Source organism: Salmo salar, chromosome ssa25 (genome assembly GCF_905237065.1).
Source record: "Salmo salar chromosome ssa25, Ssal_v3.1, whole genome shotgun sequence".
Classification (NCBI taxonomy): domain Eukaryota; kingdom Metazoa; phylum Chordata; class Actinopteri; order Salmoniformes; family Salmonidae; genus Salmo; species Salmo salar.
Window position 1 is genome coordinate 28,413,146 of NC_059466.1, and position 19,183 is coordinate 28,432,328.

Sequence of the window (19,183 nt, forward strand, 5' to 3'; positions counted from 1 at the left end):
ACACTTAAAGATAATTTCAAAGTAATATTTAAATTATCTTCTCCGCCCACTTTATTTTATGGATAAAGAATCTGCCATGAAAACTAAACAAATTAACAATGAAAGTTAAATCGTCCATATCATTTGGATCAAAATAAAACATAATATCAGTCTTTGAAATTAACATTAATACTAGTTTCTTTTAAAATATAAAATATTCTCATTCCAAAATCTTCTGACATAATAACAGTCCCAAAATAAATGGTCGAGTCTCTGGGTCACAACCACAAAATACACATTTGTTATCGATAGCTATTTTAAATCTGTGTATAATAAATGTCTTTACAGGGTAGATTCTATGAATGAGTTTGTATGATACTTCTTTCATCTTATTAGATATGCAATATTTGCCAGACAACAACGATACTTTGTTCCAGTTTACTTGTCATAGGTCTGTATTCCAGTATATTCTAGCAGAGGGAATAGTAACATCTTGATATAGTTTTCTTACATACATGTTATTACATTTATAGTTTAAAATGTCATCTCCTTCTAGCTGTATTGAGGCTACAAAATCCTCAACAGTTGAACTTGGAGTACTGTTATATTCTCCTAAAAGAAGAATAGCACCTTTAGGGACAGCTCTAACAACTATTTGAAACTCCTCAGGAGTGAATGTAACATTGTGTGTTCTCATGATTTCTGGATAATCATATAGTTGTCCATCGTTATTCAATAATGTTTTAACCCAGATAATACTGTTGTCAAACAGGAAATTATTGTTGTACATGAGGTTCCAAGTTAGAAGTACTTGTTTATGAAAGTTAGCAAGCCTAATAGGGATCTTACTCACATCAACGTTGCATTTGAGTAAGAACTCTAGACCACCAATCTGTTTTGAAAATGAAATGAAGGATTATATTCCAAATGCAATCCTTATTTCCTAAATAGTTTTGTGCAAAATTGTAATCAGTAGCGTAACTTTTGGATTACCCAAACTCAGTAATGTAATCTGACTACATTCCATTACTTTTAGTTTACTTTCCCCTTAGGAGGCATTAGAAGAATACAAAAATGGCTCATTGATTCGAGTTGAAAAATAAACGCTGTGCTCATGGAATGGCATGCTTTGAGCACTACTATTTACATGTGAAAAATGAATGCCATATGCTGCATTTGCTATAGACCTATTGTTTACCTTTTTGTTGGTGACACTTTGATATCTTGATAATATGCAGCTGTTTAAAGGGCAAATCCACAAATGAAACAATAACAAAATGAACGCCCCGCCTCTGTTTTGCTGAGGGGTGGGCCTGGAGAAATGTAACCACTCTCAAATTAATTGACAGCTATGGATGCAAGGACTGACCATCCATGATATAAAAAGTATTGTTTTAATCATTTTGAGGCTATACAGTGTTTGTTTACATTTACAATGTTTACAAACATTGGAGTAAAAAAAGCTTATATTTTGGGTTCTGGTTGAGTGTGACAGTTGAACTAAGCTCATGAGGCATTTATAAGTTATATTCTTCAAGAATCAATGGATTCTTTTGGATATGTCCAAAAATGGATGTAGCAACTACATATTGCCCCTTCAAGTCTATCAAAAGTGCAAGTTTGAGCATGTGTCCAACCACAATTAGTAAGGCGCAAATAGCTAAATGAGAGAGAAGCAGTGTACCACATCAATGCGCAATGGAGATATCAATAATACGTTATATCCGTATCGCCATAGACTACACCACTGCTGTCATCTTTACTTCCAAGCGTTTATTCAAGTTGGATAATCTTTGGATGCTGACAGCAGTCGCACCATTGGAAGACATAGCTTGGACTTTAGCCTACATAAACCTATTCCTGCTCTTTTCCCACGATCCATCATGTGTCATCATAGGGGTCTCTGACTTGTTTTCAGACTCACTCAGGTGGAACAAACTTAAATTTGCGCTTTTTTAAAATGCTGATTTGAATGTCATTGAGAAAACAGAGAAGTTTCAAAGATTTTTTTTCGCAAACATCCTTAATGAATTCAAAAGTAATCCTCGAAGTAATCTAGTTTTTCAAAAGTATATGTAATCTGAATTCAATATTACATTTAATCCGTTACTCCCCAACCCTGTTCCTCCATATGAAGTTAAATAGTAAACCAGTTAGCTTTGGTGCTTGACTGCTGTGTTAGGACAGAACGCCCGGATCAACCGTTAAAGACATGGGTGAGGCTAAAGCTTTAAGAGGGTGTGAACGATGCTGAATGGGTGTAGACAAAGAAGAGCTCTCCTATATATATTTTTGTATTCATTTAAAAAACAAATCCCAGGCCCCGTCCCCGCTGGATTCCTTTTGTCTTCTGCAAGGCCATCATTGTAAAAAATAATTTGTTCTTAACGGACTTGCCTAGTTAAATAAAGGTTAAATAAATAAAATAGATAATAACCGACACTCTTAGATTAGAATAAAAATAAAATTCTTTATGTTTTGTACTTTTCTGTTAGAGGACTACAGTAAAACTTTAGCTCCAATACCATTGTTTTTTTCTCTTCAAACATCTCGTCAGCAAATTTGTTTGACGATTTGTAACTCATTGTGATTGCTGTTTGAATAACCTTGCATTGACTTTCTGGACAAAGCTTGATTGATAGATTGAACAATGGAGAGAGCTGATGAGCTGAATAACTTGTTTTAAATGAAGACTTCAGCTGAATCTCTACATGAATACTAGGCATTCACATGAAGACACATCCTGTCTTTCAGTCACCTCATTGTCACGCCCTGACCTTAGAGAGCCTTTTTTATTCTCTATTTTGTTTGGTCAGGGTGTGACTTGGGTGGGCATATCTATGTTTATATTTCTTTGTTGGCCTAGTATGGTTCCCAATCAGAGGCAGCTGTTTATCGTTGTCTCTGATTGGGGATCATACTTAGGCAGCCCTTTTTCCCCACCTGTGATTGTGGGATCTTGTTTTTGTATAGCTGCTGTAAAGCCTGCAGAACGTTACGTTCGGTTTTTGTATTTTGTTGGTGTTCATCTAATAAAGGAAAGATGTACGCTTCCCACGCTGCACCTTGGTCTCATTCCAACAAAGTACGTAACACTCATATACATTTTATGAAATACAAACATGAGTACATCAGCAGCAGTACAACAAGGGGAAATAAAATTATGGAATGATATGAGCACACATCTCTACTCAGATGACCTGTACCCAGATCAGCTTTAGGACTAGGATGAGACATGCAGGAATGATATCCTAAAAGACTAGAAAATCTCCAATCTACTGCTTGGACAAACTGCACATTAAGACCTGAGGGAAATGGCACAGAGCAGGATCAAGGAGTTAGCTACCTTGCTTTGATAAACAGATATACTGTAGCTCTTGATTTTATGATTCCAGATCCTGCTTTGTGATAACCCCCCTGGGTTACATACACACAGTACAGCACCAACCTGTGAGAATCATATTGCATCACACAAAACCGGTATGCCTAGGTGACAGACTGACAGTTCATCCACTTAACAACACTAGTATCAGTGTTGCCAATGACAACATGCTGACGAAAGCAGAGAAAGACACTGGTATCCAGGCTACATAAAAACAACACGATAAACGTATTTCAAATCAAATCAGCAGTCATTCAGATATTGTAAATCAGTCTTGGTTTATGAATCAACATGGAACTCATACCTTTTTGCCTCCCAACAATGATAACTGTAGAGGTCATTAAATGAGGAAACGGATAGGAATAGTATAATTCTCAAGTCAGTGATTGACTAATACAGTAAATAGCATTATAGCCTCATACAGCCATTCTCCACCAGTAGATATGTATTAGCTTAGGCCCAAGATATGTGTGACGGATTAATCAACATGCTAGTATTCATGAAAAATTACCATGGCTATTTATGGTTGTATAACATAAACATGCAGACAGGTTGTTGTGGTTTTACAATAGTGGCTCTGCCTAGAAAACAAATCCAGTGCATGAACTTAACTTGAACAACTGTAGTTATATCCAGGATATGACACATATCATAACCATCAATACACACAAATGTCCTGATTCATAGCCACACTATCAGTCAATGATAATGACCTTGATGACGTGTGTGTAGTACATGAGAGATGTCTAACTTGGAGGCTACAGTAACACACACACGCACAGCAATAAATAAACTCATCATAACACAAATACATTTGACACACACACATCCACTAACAACAGATCACCAGTCTGGTATACCCCTCACATCAATGGAAAATAAATCTTTTCAGCCTACAACCCTGTGTCATTTGAGTCTGTAGACAACATATGTAAGTGTATGTATTGGACAATAAAAAGTGCTTTGTTATGATTTTGTTCTCTGAGAAATTGAACCGTAACAACTGAAGTGCAAATAATCTAGAAGAGACTACAAGTGGTGAATCATGTTTAAGTAAGGCTGCAACATTTCGGGAACTTTCAATAAATTCCCTGGTTTTCCCGAAATTCCGGTTGGAAGATTCCCGGAATAAGCAGGAAATCGGGTATCCAACAACCAACCAGGATTTCTGGAAAATCAGGGAATTTATTGAATGTTTCTGGAATTTTGCCACCCTAAGTCCACTACCAAAGTCAAAAGTGTAGTAAGTGACATTTCAATAACTCTACAATAAAGTAAAGTAATGAACTTCTTTATGATTTACAATTTCAATTGGCAAGCATAAACTACAACTTCAGTTTGTAATACAGTATTCATAAAAAATTGACAAAAGAAAAACATTTCTTTCTCCAAGTCTACATCTGTGGCGGTCAACCATTACCTGACAGTGAGATACCATATGTAGACTTGTTCACCAGCTGTGTGTGTATGTATGATGACTTTCAGAGAGCCTAGAAGCTATACAGTAGTACCCTCACATTCACCTCTGGACCTCATTGCTCCCCTATAATCAGGGACTGATTTAGACCTGGGACACCAGGTGGTTGCAATTAATTATCAGGTACAACAGGAAACCAGCAGGCTTCATACCTCGTAGGGTAAGAGCTCAATTCCCCTAAATAATGCTATGACCCTCCTGACACCAACTGAAACAGGGTCCACCTAGAAACAGTGGTATTTTGCCCTCTGCAGACTGCAACAATGTTACAGCAGCTTAAAAGCAAAGAGTCAATCCAATGAGCCTTATAAGGTCAACTTTGGGACCTTCTGGAGTTTCATGAATATATTAGAGTATTCCATCTTGTTGCTGTACATACAAGTTAAATATCTAACTGTTATTCACAACCCAGGTACATTTCGTGCTTCAATTTGTTTTAGGACTATTGGTTCATTCTTTCTGTTTACCGGAGGGAAAGCTATAAGAAGAGGAAGGCACTTCAATATAAGCTTTATATTTGCCCACCTAGCTGTATTTGATGTTCAGTAGGTAAACTGAGTTCCCTTTACTACAAAACTATTGTTATAAATATAATAATAAACCAAAGAATATAGGGAATTATTTATGCAGCCAGTGTAAAGCTTTTCACGTTTAGTCACCAAGAGGGACGAGGACAGGCAAGAAAGGCCTGGTGTTTCTAGGTTCTGTGGATGTTGCTCTGCTGTTGTAAGTTGTTTAGCTGTTGTTGTGGTGGTGGTTGTTCTTGTTGACATTCCCTCTTCCTCTCAGGATGACAGCCACCAGGCTGTAAGCTCTACCCTGATAGGTGGATGGAGCTCCATGTCGCTCCCTGTCAACGATGACCCTCAGGAGACCACTGGAGTCATGTCCCAGAGCTGTTGACTCACACACACACATAAGCTGTATAAAAAAGCAGACTCCTTCATACACATATACGCACCCAAGAAAATACTTTGTATAAATGTATCCTCCTGTATTAGATACAAAGTGTCTGGTCGTGTCTGTCTCACCTTGACGACTTTGTCGGCCCCAGAGGTCAGCAGCCAGCCTGTGGTGGGCTCGTAGTGCATGTAAACTATGCTGTGCTTGCTGTCATGGAATGTCGCCGTGGGCGCCCGGCTGTAAGACGGGGAGGGGGGAAAACAGTTATCACCAAACGTATAGGAAAAAACAAAGGATCACCATACCAATAGGACATCGGATCCACCGAGCCAACAGAGGCCCTCGTCGATCCCCGCGACAGCTCCCTGCGACAGCCCCCCCTCTCCGAGGCAGTGGCCCTATAGGCAACAGTACTCCTAGCAGCACCCCCACCCCCCATACCATGGGATGCTCCATGGTAAGACATGTAACTATTGAGGATGCCAGAACCTTGTGCTTTCCTGGAGCGAAAATTCATGATATTTTAGTGAAGCTTCCCACAATCCAGAAGCACAATTGGCACAGCGTCGTCCAGGGTGGGCCGTCATTGAAAATAAGAATTTGTTCTTAACTGACTTGCGTAGTTAAATAAAAAGGTTAAATAAATAAGAAAATTGCCCATGGGTCTAACTGCATCAGCAGACTCCTCCAAATGCATCACTGGCTGAAAATGTACTGTGCCTCAGTGGAAGTGGCGTTCATTGACAATTTTGACCGGTTCTGGAAAATGAGGGATTGTTTCAGTGAGGACAGAATACATCCCAACTACCGCGGCGCACAGGCTCTCTTCCAGCATAAAACAGCTGCTTACTCTGACAGTCACAGCCCAAGCCCTCATGAGTCTATCACCTTCCCTCCACCACAGCAGCAGAAATCGGTGCTGTCTCAGGTAATCCCTACCATTATATCACAGCGCCATCCTAAGACTGTTACAGATGTTCATATTCCAAGATGTTGTCAGTCATAATCTTGTACCCATAGAGTTGATTCCCATTGTTAGCTCCATGACCGTTAAATCAAATGGGAAGCCCACTGTGGCTAGCACAAGCTCAACCAGAGCTATTAGTTCAAATGTGAATTCCATAAATACGGATATTCCCTTGGTTATCAAATCAGGTAAGAGGATTGGGATGTTGCACTTAAACGTGCAGAGTTTGATTTAAAATAAGGACCTTGTTGATACCAGTAATATTGTGCCTATAAACCTGAATTACACTGTTAGCAAAAACTGTCTGGACTATTAGGAAGCCCACTGTGTGCAGCTCACCCAGTACTATTGGCTCAAATGGAAATATCATTGACATGTCTACCTCTGATAGTTATTTTTGTGCTTTCCTTGGGAAGCCTAACACGCAGCACAGAAAAGGGCTAAAAATAGCCCACATCAAACAAATTCATAAAATCGATAACTTTCTAACAGTAGGCAACATTCATATGCCCCTTTTATTCTTTGTCCCCAACATTCATCTGCTCCTTTTATTCTTTGTCCCCAAAGCTCTAGGCGACCAGTTTTGATAGCTTTTAGCCGTACCCTCATCCTACTCCTCCTCTGTTCCTCGGGTGATGTGGAGGTAAACCCAGGCCCTGCGTGTCCCCAGGCACCCTCATTTGTTGACTTCTGTGATTGAAAAAGCCTTGGTTTCATGCATGTCAACATCAGAAGCCTCCTCCCTAAGTTTGTTTTACTCACTGCTTTAGCACACTCCGCCAACCCTGATGTCCTTGCAATGTCTGAATCCTGGCTTAGGAAGGCCACCAAAAATTCTGACATTTCCATACCCAACTACAACTTTTTCCGTCAAGATAGAAATGCCAAAGGGGGAGGAGTTGCAATCAACTGCAATGATAGCCTGAAAAGTTCTGTCATGCTTTCCAGGTCTATACCCAAACTGTTCGAACTTGTAATTAAAAAAATTAATCTCTCCAGAAATAAGTCTCTCACTGTTGCCGCCTGCTATCGACCCCCCTCCGCTCCCAGCTGTGCCCTGGACACCATTTGTGAATTGATCGCCCCCCATCTAGCTTCAGAGTTCGTTCTGTTAGGTGACCTAAACTGGGATATGCTTAACACCCCGGCAGTCCTACAATCTAAGCTAGATGCCCTCAATCTCACACAAATCATCAAGGAACCCACCAGGTACAACCCTAAATCCGTAAACATGGGCACCCTCATAGACATTATCCTGACCAACTTGTCCTCCAAATACACCTCCTCTGTCTTCAATTAGGATCTCAGTGATCACTGCCTCATTGCCTGTATCCGCTATGGGACTGAGGTCAAACGACCACCACTCATCACTGTCAAACGCTCCCTAAAACACTTCTGCGAACAAGCCTTTCTAATCGACCTGGCCCGGGTATCCTGGAAGGATATTGACCTCATCCCGTCAGTCGAGGATGCCTGGTCATTCTTTAAAAGTAATTTCCTCACCATCTTAGATAAGCATGCCCCGTTCAAAAAATGCAGAAATAAGAACAGATATAGCCCTTGGTTCACTCCAGACCTGACTGCCCTTGACCAGCACAAAAACATAATGTGGCGGACTGCAATAGCATCGAAATGTCCCCGCAATATGCAACTGTTCAAGGAAGTCTATTGTATTGTATTACTATTGTAAAGTGGTTGTTCCACTGGATATCATAAGGTGAATGCACCATTTTGTAAGTCGCTCTGGATAAGAGCGTCTGCTAAATGACTTAAATGTAATGTAATGTAATGTAAGTCAGGAACCAATACACGCTGTCAGTCAGGAAAGCAAAGGCTAGCTTTTTCAAGCAGAAATTTGCATCCTGTAGCTCTAACTCCAAAAAGTTTTGGGACACTGTAAAGTCCATAAAGAACAAGAGCACCTCCTCCCAGCTGCCCCCTGCACTGAGGCTAGGTAACACGGTCACCACCGAAAAATCCATGATAATCGAAAATTTCAATAAGCATTTCCCCGCAGCTACTCGCCCAAGCCTCCCCAGCTTCTCCTTCACCCAAATCCAGATAGCAGATGTTCTGAAATAGCTGCAAAACCTGGACCCGTACAAATCAGCTGGGCTAGACAATCTGGACCCTCTCTTTCTAAAACTATCCGCCGCCATTGTTGCAGCCCCTATTACCAGTCTGTTCAACCTCTCTTTCGTATCGTCCGAGATCCCTAAAGATTGAAAAGCTGCCGCGGTCATCCCCCTCTTCAAAGGGGGTGACACCCTAGACCCAAACTGTTACAGACCTATTTCCATCCTGCCCTGCCTATCTAAAGTCTTCGAAAGTCAAGTTAATAAACAGATAACTGATTATTTCGAATCCCACCATACCTTCTCCGCTGTGCAATCCGGCTTCCGAGCCGGTCACGGGTGCACCTCAACCACGCTGAAGGTACTAAACGATATCATAACCGCCATCGATAAAAGACAGTACTGTGCAGCCGTCTTCATCGACCTGGCCAAGGCTTGAGACTCTGTCAATCACCGTATTCTTATCGGCAGACTCAATAGCCTTGGTTTCTCTAATGAATGCCTCGCCTGGTTCACCACCTACTTGGCAGACAGAGTTCAGTGTGTCAAATCAGAGGGCATGTTGTCCGGACCTCTGGCAGTCTCTATGGGGGTACCACAGGGTTCAATTCTCGGGCCAAGTCTTTTCTCTGTATATATCAATGATCTCGCTCTTGCTGCTTGCGATTCCCTGATCCACCTCTACGCAGACGACACCATTCTATATACTCCTTGGACGCTGTGCTAACAAACCTCCAAACGAGCTTCAATGCCATACAACACTCCTTCCGTGGCCTCCAACTGCTCTTAAACACTAGTAAAACCAAATGCGTGCTTTTCAACCGTTCGCTGCCCGCACCTGCCCGCCCGACTAGCATCCCCACCCTGGACGGTTCCGACCTAGAATATGTGGACAACTATAAATACCTAGGTGTCTGGTTAGACTGTAAACTCTCCTTCCAGACCCACATTAAACATCTCCAATCCAAAATCAAATCTAGAATCGGCTTTCTATTTTGCAACAAAGCCTCCTTCACTCACGCCGCCAAACTTACCCTAGTAAAACTGACTATCCTACCGATCCTCGACTTCGGCGAGGTTCCATTACTCTACTCAGCAAACTGGATGCAGTCTATCACAGTGCCATCCGTTTTGTTACCAAATCACCTTACACCACCCACCACTGTGACCTGTATGCTCTAGTCGGCTGGCCCTCGCTACATATTCGTCGCCAGACCCACTGGCTCCAGGTCATCTATAAGTCTATGCTAGGTAAAGCTCCGCCTTATCTCAGTTCACTGGTCACGATAACAACACCCACCCGTAGCACACGTTCCAGCAGGTATATCTCACTGATCATTCCCAAAGCCAACACCTAATTTGGCCACCTTTCCTTCCAGTTCTCTGCTGCCAGTGACTGGAACGAATTGCAAAAATCGCTGAAGTTGGCGACTTTTATTTCCCTCACCAACTTTAAACATCAGCTACCTGAGCTGCTAACCGATCGCTGCAGCTGAACATAGTCCATCTGTAAATTGCCCACCCAATCTACCTACCTCATCCCCATACTGTTTTTATTTTATTTACTTTTCTGCTCTTTTGCACACCAGTATTTCTACTTGCACATCATCATATGCTCATTTATCACTCCAGTGTTAATCTGCTAAATTGTAATTATTCGCTCCTATGGCCTATTTATTGCCTACCCCCTCATGCCTTTTGCACACACTGTATATAGACTTTCTTTTTTTTCTACTGTGTCATTGACTTGCTTGTGTTATTGGCTTGTTTATTGTTTACTCCATGTGTAACTCTGTGTTGTTGTCTCTGTTACACTGCTTCGCTTTATCTTGGCCAGGTCGCAGTTGTAAATGAGAACTTGTTCTCAACTAGCCTACCTGGTTAAATAAAGGTGAAATAAAAAAATAAAAAATATACTGGGTATCTCTGAAACTCTCTTAGATAATTCATTTGATGACACAATGGTAGCAACACATGGTTATAACATCTACAGATGAGACAGAAATGCCAATGGGGAAGGTGTTGCTGTATATATTCAGAGTCATATTCATGTAAAGCTTAGAGAGGATCTCAAATCAAATGCTGTTGATTTAATATAATTTCAGCTGCCTCACCTAAAGCCTATTCTTGTGGGAAGTTGCTATAAGGACCCCCGAGTGCTAACAGTCAGTATCTGGATAACATGCGTGAAATGCTTGAAAGTGTATGTGATATCAACAGAGGTCTATTTTCTGGGTGACCTAAATATTGACTGGTTCTCATCAAGCTGTCCACTCAAGAAAGCTTCAAACTGTAACCAGTGCCTGTAATCTGGTTCAGGTTATTAGTCAACCTACCAGGGTATTTACAAACAGTACAGGTACTAAATCATCCATGTGTATTGATCACATCTTTACTAATGCTGCAGAAATCTGCTCTAAAGCAGTATCCTCACCCATCTGATGTAGCGATCATAATATAGTGGCCATATCTAGAAAAAACAAAGTTCCAAAGGCTGGGCTTAAAAAAGTGTACAGGAGATCATACAAAATGTTTTCTAGGGATTCCTATGTTGAAGATGTAAAAAATATTTGCTGGTCTTTTGTGTTTAATGTGGAGCAACCAGATACCGCACTTATGGAATTGCTTCTTCCAGTTACCAATAAGCATTCAGCCATTGAGAAACTGACTGTCAAAACTGCTAAATCCCAGTGGATTAATGAGGAATTGAAAAACGATATGGTTAAGAGGGTCAAGGAAAAAGGTATGTCAATTAAGTCTGGCAGCACAGCTGATTGGAAAACATACTGTAAATTAAGAAGTCATGTGACTAATCAAAAATAAGAAACAGTACCTCGAAACAAAGATAAATGATAAAGGATGATGGTAAAAAGCTTTGGAGTACCTCAAACTCTGCTCCATCCTTCATTGAATCAAATGACTCATTCATCACAAAACCCTCTGATATTGCCTACTACTTGAATAACTTTATCAATGCCCAAATTAGCAAACTTACATGCTGACCACAGCGCTCGGGTCGCGTGCGCGAGCGTTGCAAAATAAATGTACACATACATGTTATTCAATCATTGCACCCACACTGCTCGCACACCTTAGCGAGCGTCTGCATGGCCAGGTGCTAAAATATAAAAAATTGTTTTATTTTATGACGCTCAACGCGCTGCAAGTCCGGCCTCTCCCATCTCCTCATTGGTTTTTAGGAGCAAATACCCATGTGGGTGATTGAAAGATGAACTTAGATCCACACTCCAGTAGGTTGTAGTAATGCTGTAAAGTTGGTTGCCAACCACCATATAAAGTCCAAAGAAGAAAAATAAGCCTTAAGGAAGGAGACATGACGAGAAAGTAATTTGGTTGACCGTTTTATCTGTGGATTAACTGTCGGAGTTGAGGACCTTGTGCATTTCAGGTAAAATAACAACCCAATGTTTACATACCAGGATAAATTAGCTAGCAACAGCAAGCTAGCTAGCCAAATTGCCATAAATGTTTAATGCTTTTTGACCTGACCCCAAATTAATATAATTGGTTCAGAGTTTGTTTGATATTTTAACCTGCGTGTCCTGATCGCTTCTGGTGTGAGTGAACAAAATCAACGTGCGCACGATGGCCGGTTTGGTCAGCATGTTAGGCATGACATGCCAACAACAAACTTAGTCTTCATATTCATGCAGAACTAACCTGATAATGAAAGACAAGCATTGTAATTTTGAATTCTGTAAAGTGAGTGTGGAAGAGGTGTGTGACCTCAGACCTGGAGAGATGCAAAAATCATTCAGCTACCCAAGAAGAGCAAAGCACCCTTTACCTGGTTCAAACACCCGACCAATCAGCCTACTACCGGCTCTTAGTAAACTTTTGGAAAAAATTGTGTTTGACCAGATACAATTTTATTTCACTGTAAACTGATTAACAGCAGCATGCTGTTATGGGGAAGGTCGCCTAACATGTATGGCACAGAACGGTGTACAGCACTGACACACCGACACAAAAGACCGATGATTGGATGAAAGAAATTAATAAGAAGATTGTGGGAGCTGTATTGTTAAGACTTCAGTTCAGCTTTCGATATTATCGATCATAATATGTTGCTGAAAAAAAGTATGTGTTATGGCTTTACATACTCTGCTATCTTGTGGATAGAGAGCTACCTATCTAAATAAGTATTTTCTTTAAAAATATACTTAAGCATCAAAAAGTTAATGTAATTGCTAAAATATACATAAGTATCAAAAGTAAAAGTATTAATAATTTCAAATTCCTTATATTAAGCAAACCAGACTGCACAATTTTATTTTTATTAAAGAATAGTCAGGGGATACACTCCAACACTCAGACATAATCTTAACGCTACAGTATTCAATGACATTCTAGATGATTCTGTGCTTCCAACTTTGTGGCAACAGTTTGGGGTAAGGCCCTTTCCTGTTTCAGCATGACAATGCCCCCGTGCACAAAGCGAGGTCCATAAAGAAATGGTTTGTCGAGATCGGTGTGGAAGAACTTGACTGGCCTGTACAGAGCCCTGACCTCAACCCCATCGAACACCTTTGGGATGAAATGGAACGCCGACTACGAGCCAGGCGTAATCACCCAACATCAGTGCCCAACCTCACTAATGCTCTTGTGGCTGAATGGATGCTCCAATATCTAGTTGAAAGCCTTCCCTGAAGAGTGGAGGCTGTTATAGCAGCAAAGGGGGACCAACTCCATATTAATACCCATGATTTTGAAATGAGATGTTCGACTTAAGTACTTTACACCACTGATGTTATTAGCTTTTTTGTGCACAGTTGTGTGTGTTACTCACTCCTCCTCTGTGATGGACTCATGGCAGCTGTCACACACCCGCACCTCGAACTCGAAGCCCATGAGAGGGATGGTGGAGCGCTTGGCAGAGCACTTTCCACACACAGCCTGCCCACACTTCCTGCAGTGGTGCTGGGGGAGAGGAGATAGGATATACTGAGGCTTGGGTTGGGCCTACTCGGCTGGAAGATAACGACAATGTGCATATATCTCACTCATGTAGACTCACAAACAGATGAGGCCACACCAGGGCTGTTTTTCTGTATTTCACCATGCCATAGGAAGAACATAAAATAAGGACTTCTCCTGCTCTTTTGTGGACAATAGGTGAACTACACCCCAGAGTGACAGTGACAGTATGGAGCCCACTGTACCTGGCGCAGGCCGATCTTCTTACTGTCCCACATCTGTTTGAAGTTCCAGAAGAATGGTTGCTCACACTTCTGACACGAGTCACTGTCCAGCCACTCTGGGGTCTGTGGGAACACACAGATAGACAGGTTGAAAACAGACCTTGAATACAGTAATTTTCTAGAATCAGCTTTCCCTTTCTCAATCCTACCTTTAACCATTGGGAGTTAATAAAGGGAACTGACCCATAATCAGTGCTTAGGTATAACCTAAGTGAGAGATGGTTAGAGCCAACCAAAGCCATAGGTAGTCTACACAGATTCAGCAAACTACCTGCCATGTTGGCACTGAACACCTCATTTGCATTCAGTACATGAACATTCAAATTTTCATTCAGAGTTTGTCATTCTCTCTGTCTGTGCATCTATGGCTGTGGTTTAAAGCCACTCGGTCTGTTTCAGGTCTATCTCTCACACCCCCCCGCCATCCGTCTCACTGCCTTGAGGTTTCTCTTCCTCCCTCCTTCTGCTCCATCCCTCTATCTTTATCAGTCCATCCCTCCCTCACCTCCTGTCTGGTCACGTCCATGTTCCAGATGACGATGCCGCCGTCTGAGCTGCAGGAGATCAGTTGACGTGTGTGTGGCGCATAGCACAGGCCCTGGACCTTATCACTGCATAGTTAACACACACACACACACACACAGTATATAAAGCTTGATTTCACGATTACATTTCACACATTCTATCCACAAGTGCTCTCGGTTTTCCATTTTGCGGACTCAGACACCTTCTCCAACTGCATGACTGTACATGTATCAGCCTAAAGTTATGGATCATTACTCAACAGAAACGCCCCTTAGGAGACTACTGGAGGCATTTCCACCGTTTCTAAGACCGTATCATCCAGATGAATACATTGGGGTTTTAATACTACATTGGGATTACATTTGAAGACTATATTGGACGACCATTTTGACGTTCAGTGTGCAAGTCTTACTTGTGTCCTTGCAGTTCTATGGCGGTGCCTTTGCGTCCCCCGATGTCCCACATGATGATGGAGTGATCTGAGCTGCCAGAGAACAACACTCTCTGGGCCGGGTCCCAACACAGTGCCGTCACGTTGCCTAGAGAGAGCAGAACACTTAACACACATTCTTTAGATCGTGCTGGAGATAACGAACATTCCCAGCCACTGGATCTTTAACTTGACCTGGTCAAGGCTGCACCAAGTGGAACAAACTAAAGAAACAAACTAAAACTGTTCACTGAGTTTCTACTTCTTGGTAAGACAGCAAATGCACATCCACCCCCCCATAACAGAAGGAGAACTTGATTATTTACTTGTAATTTTAAAATATGGTGCAAATTCATCACGTCAAATATATATATAAGCCAGTACACCAGGCACCAAATATTATCTATTGTCCTCTTAACACCCACTCAAGTCCCGTAGCTCTTCCACCATCCCATGTACATATAACTGTTTATTATTGTGAAAGTAAATTACCACCAAAAAGTAAGAAAGAGCAGAAAAGTAGGGTAAAAAGAAAGAAAAATGATTTAAAGAAAATAGGGAGAAGTCAAAACAAGAGACGACCAGACAGGACAAGACGGGACAGGAGGGGGCAACAAAGGACCAGACTAGTAGATAAGTTGCCAGTTAGAAGAGATATAATAATTAGGTAGGAAGTGCCATATTTGGGGTTGCCTGGGGGCAGTGTAGGATAGAAATGGTTCCAAGATTGTGTAAAAGTCCTTCAGTTTGTTATTTAGTTTGAAGATGGATATCTCCAGGGAGGCTAGGTCAGACCATAAACTAAGCCAGTGTATGGTTGAAACATTGGATCTGCTTTTCGAGTTGAACAGTATCACTTTTTTTCTGATTGTTAATGAGATCAAAATAGTCCTTAGAAGAAACACAGGGGTCGTCATCATCAAAATAGTGTAGTATACAGAGTGAAGGGGATGAAAACATGGTAATATGGAGGATGACAGACAATGCTGAGAACTTTTTTCCAGTAATTCTCAATGATGGGACAAAGCCAGAACGCATGGAGATGAGTGTTGGGAAGGTCTTTTTGGCAGAAAAGTCACAGAAGCGAATCAACAAGCCCCATCAGCCACCAAGTTCCATAGATATTGTGGAATTTATGTAGGACTTTGTACTGGATAAGTTTAATTTTCTTATTACATGAGATGCTGTGGGCGGTAGTAAATACTTTCTTCTGGGCTTCCCTGTTAAGGGAGATGTCCAAATCGCTGGTTCCATTTCTCTAGGGAGGATGGAGCATCACCTACTCCTGTCAGTTTTTGAAACATTTCGGAAGTAATATTTATTGAACTTGGGTTGTCTAAGAGCAATCGGCTTAGCTCTGAGATATGTTGTTGCTTCGGATTGAATTGCGATTTAGATTTAAGTAGGTGTTTAATCTGTAGGTACTGAACACTTGAGGAGCTATTCAAATGAATCCTTTTCTATATCTATACTGAACAAAAATATAAAACGCAACATGCAACAATGTCAACGATTTTACTGAGTTATAGTTCATAGAAGGAAATGAGTCAATTGAAATAAATGAATTAGGCCCTAATCAATAGATGTCATGACTGGGCAGGGGCGCAGCCATGGGGAGCCAGGCCCACCCAATCAGAATGAGTTTTCCCCCACAAAAGGGCTTTATTAGAGACAGAAATAGTCCTCAGTTTTATCAGCTGACCGGGTGGATGGTTTCAGACGATCCTGCATGTGAAGAAGCCGAATATGGTGGTCCTGGGCTGGTTACATGAGGTCTGCGGTTATGAGGCCAGTTGGACATACTGCAAAATTCTCTAAAACGGCGTTGGAGGCGGCTTACGGTAGAGAAATTAACATTAAATTCTTTGGCAACAGCTCTGGTGGACATTCCTGAAGTCAGTATGCCAATTGCATGCTCCCTCAAAACCTGGAGACATCTGTGGCATTGTGTTGTGTGACATTTTAGAGTGGCCTTTTATTGTCCCCAGTACAAGGTGCACTTGTGTAATGATCATGCTGTTTAATCAGCTTCTTGATATGCCACACCTATCAGGTGGATGGATTATCTTGGCAAATGAGAAATGCTCACTAACAGAGATGTAAACTAATTTGTGCACACAATTTGAGAGAAATACACGTTTTGTACATATGGAAAACTTCTCGGATCTTTTATTTCAGTTCATGAAACATGGGACCAACACTTTACATGTTGCGTTTATATTTTTGTTCAGTACTTAAATTAAATGTCCTTTATCAAGTAACTGGTGGATGCTTGTCCATGCTTCCAGTGTATTTAATGTAAAGGGATTGGAAAAGGGCAGTTTTTCAACAGATTGAAAAATATTGGGAAGATCTTGAATCTTAAGTGGTTTTACGCAGGAGTCTTCTATATCAATCCAGGAAGGAGAGTTTACACTTCGATAATTGAGTCATTTGGCTATGTTATTAATTTCAAAGGCCAAATAATAATTTAGAAAGTCTGGTGCTGCAAGTCTGCCATTGGTTTTACAGCATTGTAATATAGTAAGTTTAATTCTGGCCTTTCTCTGTCTCCAATAAAATCTTGAGATTTTATGAATGGTTAAGGGTATTAAGGGTATCAAACCATTTCTGTGGGGGGGGACACTGGAATCATTTTAAATGTATTAATACGACCAGCAAGAGACAGAGGAAGAGGTCCATCTTTCGAGATCCTCTTTGACCAATTTCAATAGTTGAGGGAAATTATATTCAAACAATAAAATAGATTTATAGGGAGGATCTCTGATTTGCCCCAGTTAATCTTATATCCTGAGATACTACAGAATGTGTTAATTGTTCAAGAGCAAGAACTTGTCAGACTTATTCCTGAGTTCATGGCTATTTAGTTGTGTTATAACTAAACGCCCGTTTCTGCCGAAATAAGAATTTATATAAGTTTGAGTCTGGCCTGTAATAGTCGCTTAGGAATATCATTGGTTTGAATGGATGCAAGGAGGGTATCAAGAGCATTGACATTTTTCTCAAGTTCCTATTTTATTTTCCTTCTTTTCTGAGCAGAATGAGATCATTTTTACTCTAAGTACAACTTTAGCAGTTTCCCATCGTAGCATTGGAAATTTGGGACATCAAAGATGCATTACTGATGAAAAGGTCTATACGGGAATACGTTTTATGATGAGGTGAGAAATAGGTATACTCTCTCGTCTGGATTGGTCCTGGGGCGCTTGTTGAATGCATGTGCCATGGGATCTGTCAACTAGTGGGTCAAGAACAGTGTTAAAGTCCCCAATTAGAATTCTTCTAAATGCTTGAAGACGAAATACAAAAATTGAGGACAGCCAGTATTGGGACCATATAAATTCAGTATGATTGTGTATGATTGATTGTTGATTGTACCATGAATTAAGATGAAGTGCCCTTCTGTCTTTAAAAAAAATAAATGCGTTTAAATAGTGTTTATTTTTTGAGGATGGCAACCCCTCTGCTCTTGGGAGTTAAAGGAAGAATAGTAAAATTGGCCTATTCACTTTATTTGTAATTTTTCATGTTCAAGGTCAGTTAGATGTGTTTCTTGTAATAAACATATGCTTGAGCACCCTCGTGTTTAATTCTTACTTATGTTCAGGTGTGTTTAACAGGCAGATAATTGCATAATGGCAAATGTGTAATAGGGTTGAATGGCGAGAACCCGGTTACCGAGATTTACCGCCCAAAACCACTCCCTTTTCCCGGAATAAATAACTGAGAGAAACCGGTAAATTATAATAAATTATTTATATGAACAGCATGGCGTGAAATGGAACAGTTCAATTATATTCCATGTCTAAATCTGGCTTCTCTACCACCTCTGCATGCTGAATCAACGCTCAGAGTGGGGACAGACCCATCTCAGTATGGAGCGCAGTTCACAATGCATGTAGACCTATCATTCCAACACGGTCACTTCTTTTTCTTGTGACAGGTAGGCCTACATTTGCTGCAGCATAGCCTATGCTACAGTAATCTAAAGACAGAATGCGTGTCTATTTTACCCATCTCCAAATAAAATCAAATTTTACTTGTCACATGCGCCAAATACAACAGGTGTAGTGAAATGCACCTTACAGTGAAATGCTTACTTACAAGCCCTTAAGCAACAATGCAGTTTAATAATACAAAAATAATAATAATAATTAAAGAGCAGCAGTAAAATAACAATAGAGAGGCTATATACAGTGGGTACTGGTTAGTCGAGGTAATTG

The 19,183-nt window shown here is 40.8% G+C and overlaps 1 protein-coding gene across 1 annotated transcript in view; it reads right to left on the reverse strand.

The window, feature by feature from the left end:
• Positions 1–3,069: 3,069 nt before the first annotated feature.
• Positions 3,070–19,183, reverse strand: part of LOC106586501 (WD repeat and FYVE domain-containing protein 2) — a 40,188-nt gene continuing 24,074 nt past the window's right edge. The window contains exons 7-12 of the mRNA XM_014173877.2: positions 14,943–15,069; positions 14,511–14,616; positions 13,967–14,068; positions 13,594–13,724; positions 5,870–5,978; positions 3,070–5,734 (exon numbers count right to left, since the gene is read on the reverse strand). Coding sequence (XP_014029352.2) covers positions 5,705–5,734; positions 5,870–5,978; positions 13,594–13,724; positions 13,967–14,068; positions 14,511–14,616; positions 14,943–15,069 — 605 coding nt within the window. The 3' untranslated portion in view covers positions 3,070–5,704. The remainder of the gene's footprint in view (positions 5,735–5,869; positions 5,979–13,593; positions 13,725–13,966; positions 14,069–14,510; positions 14,617–14,942; positions 15,070–19,183) is intronic.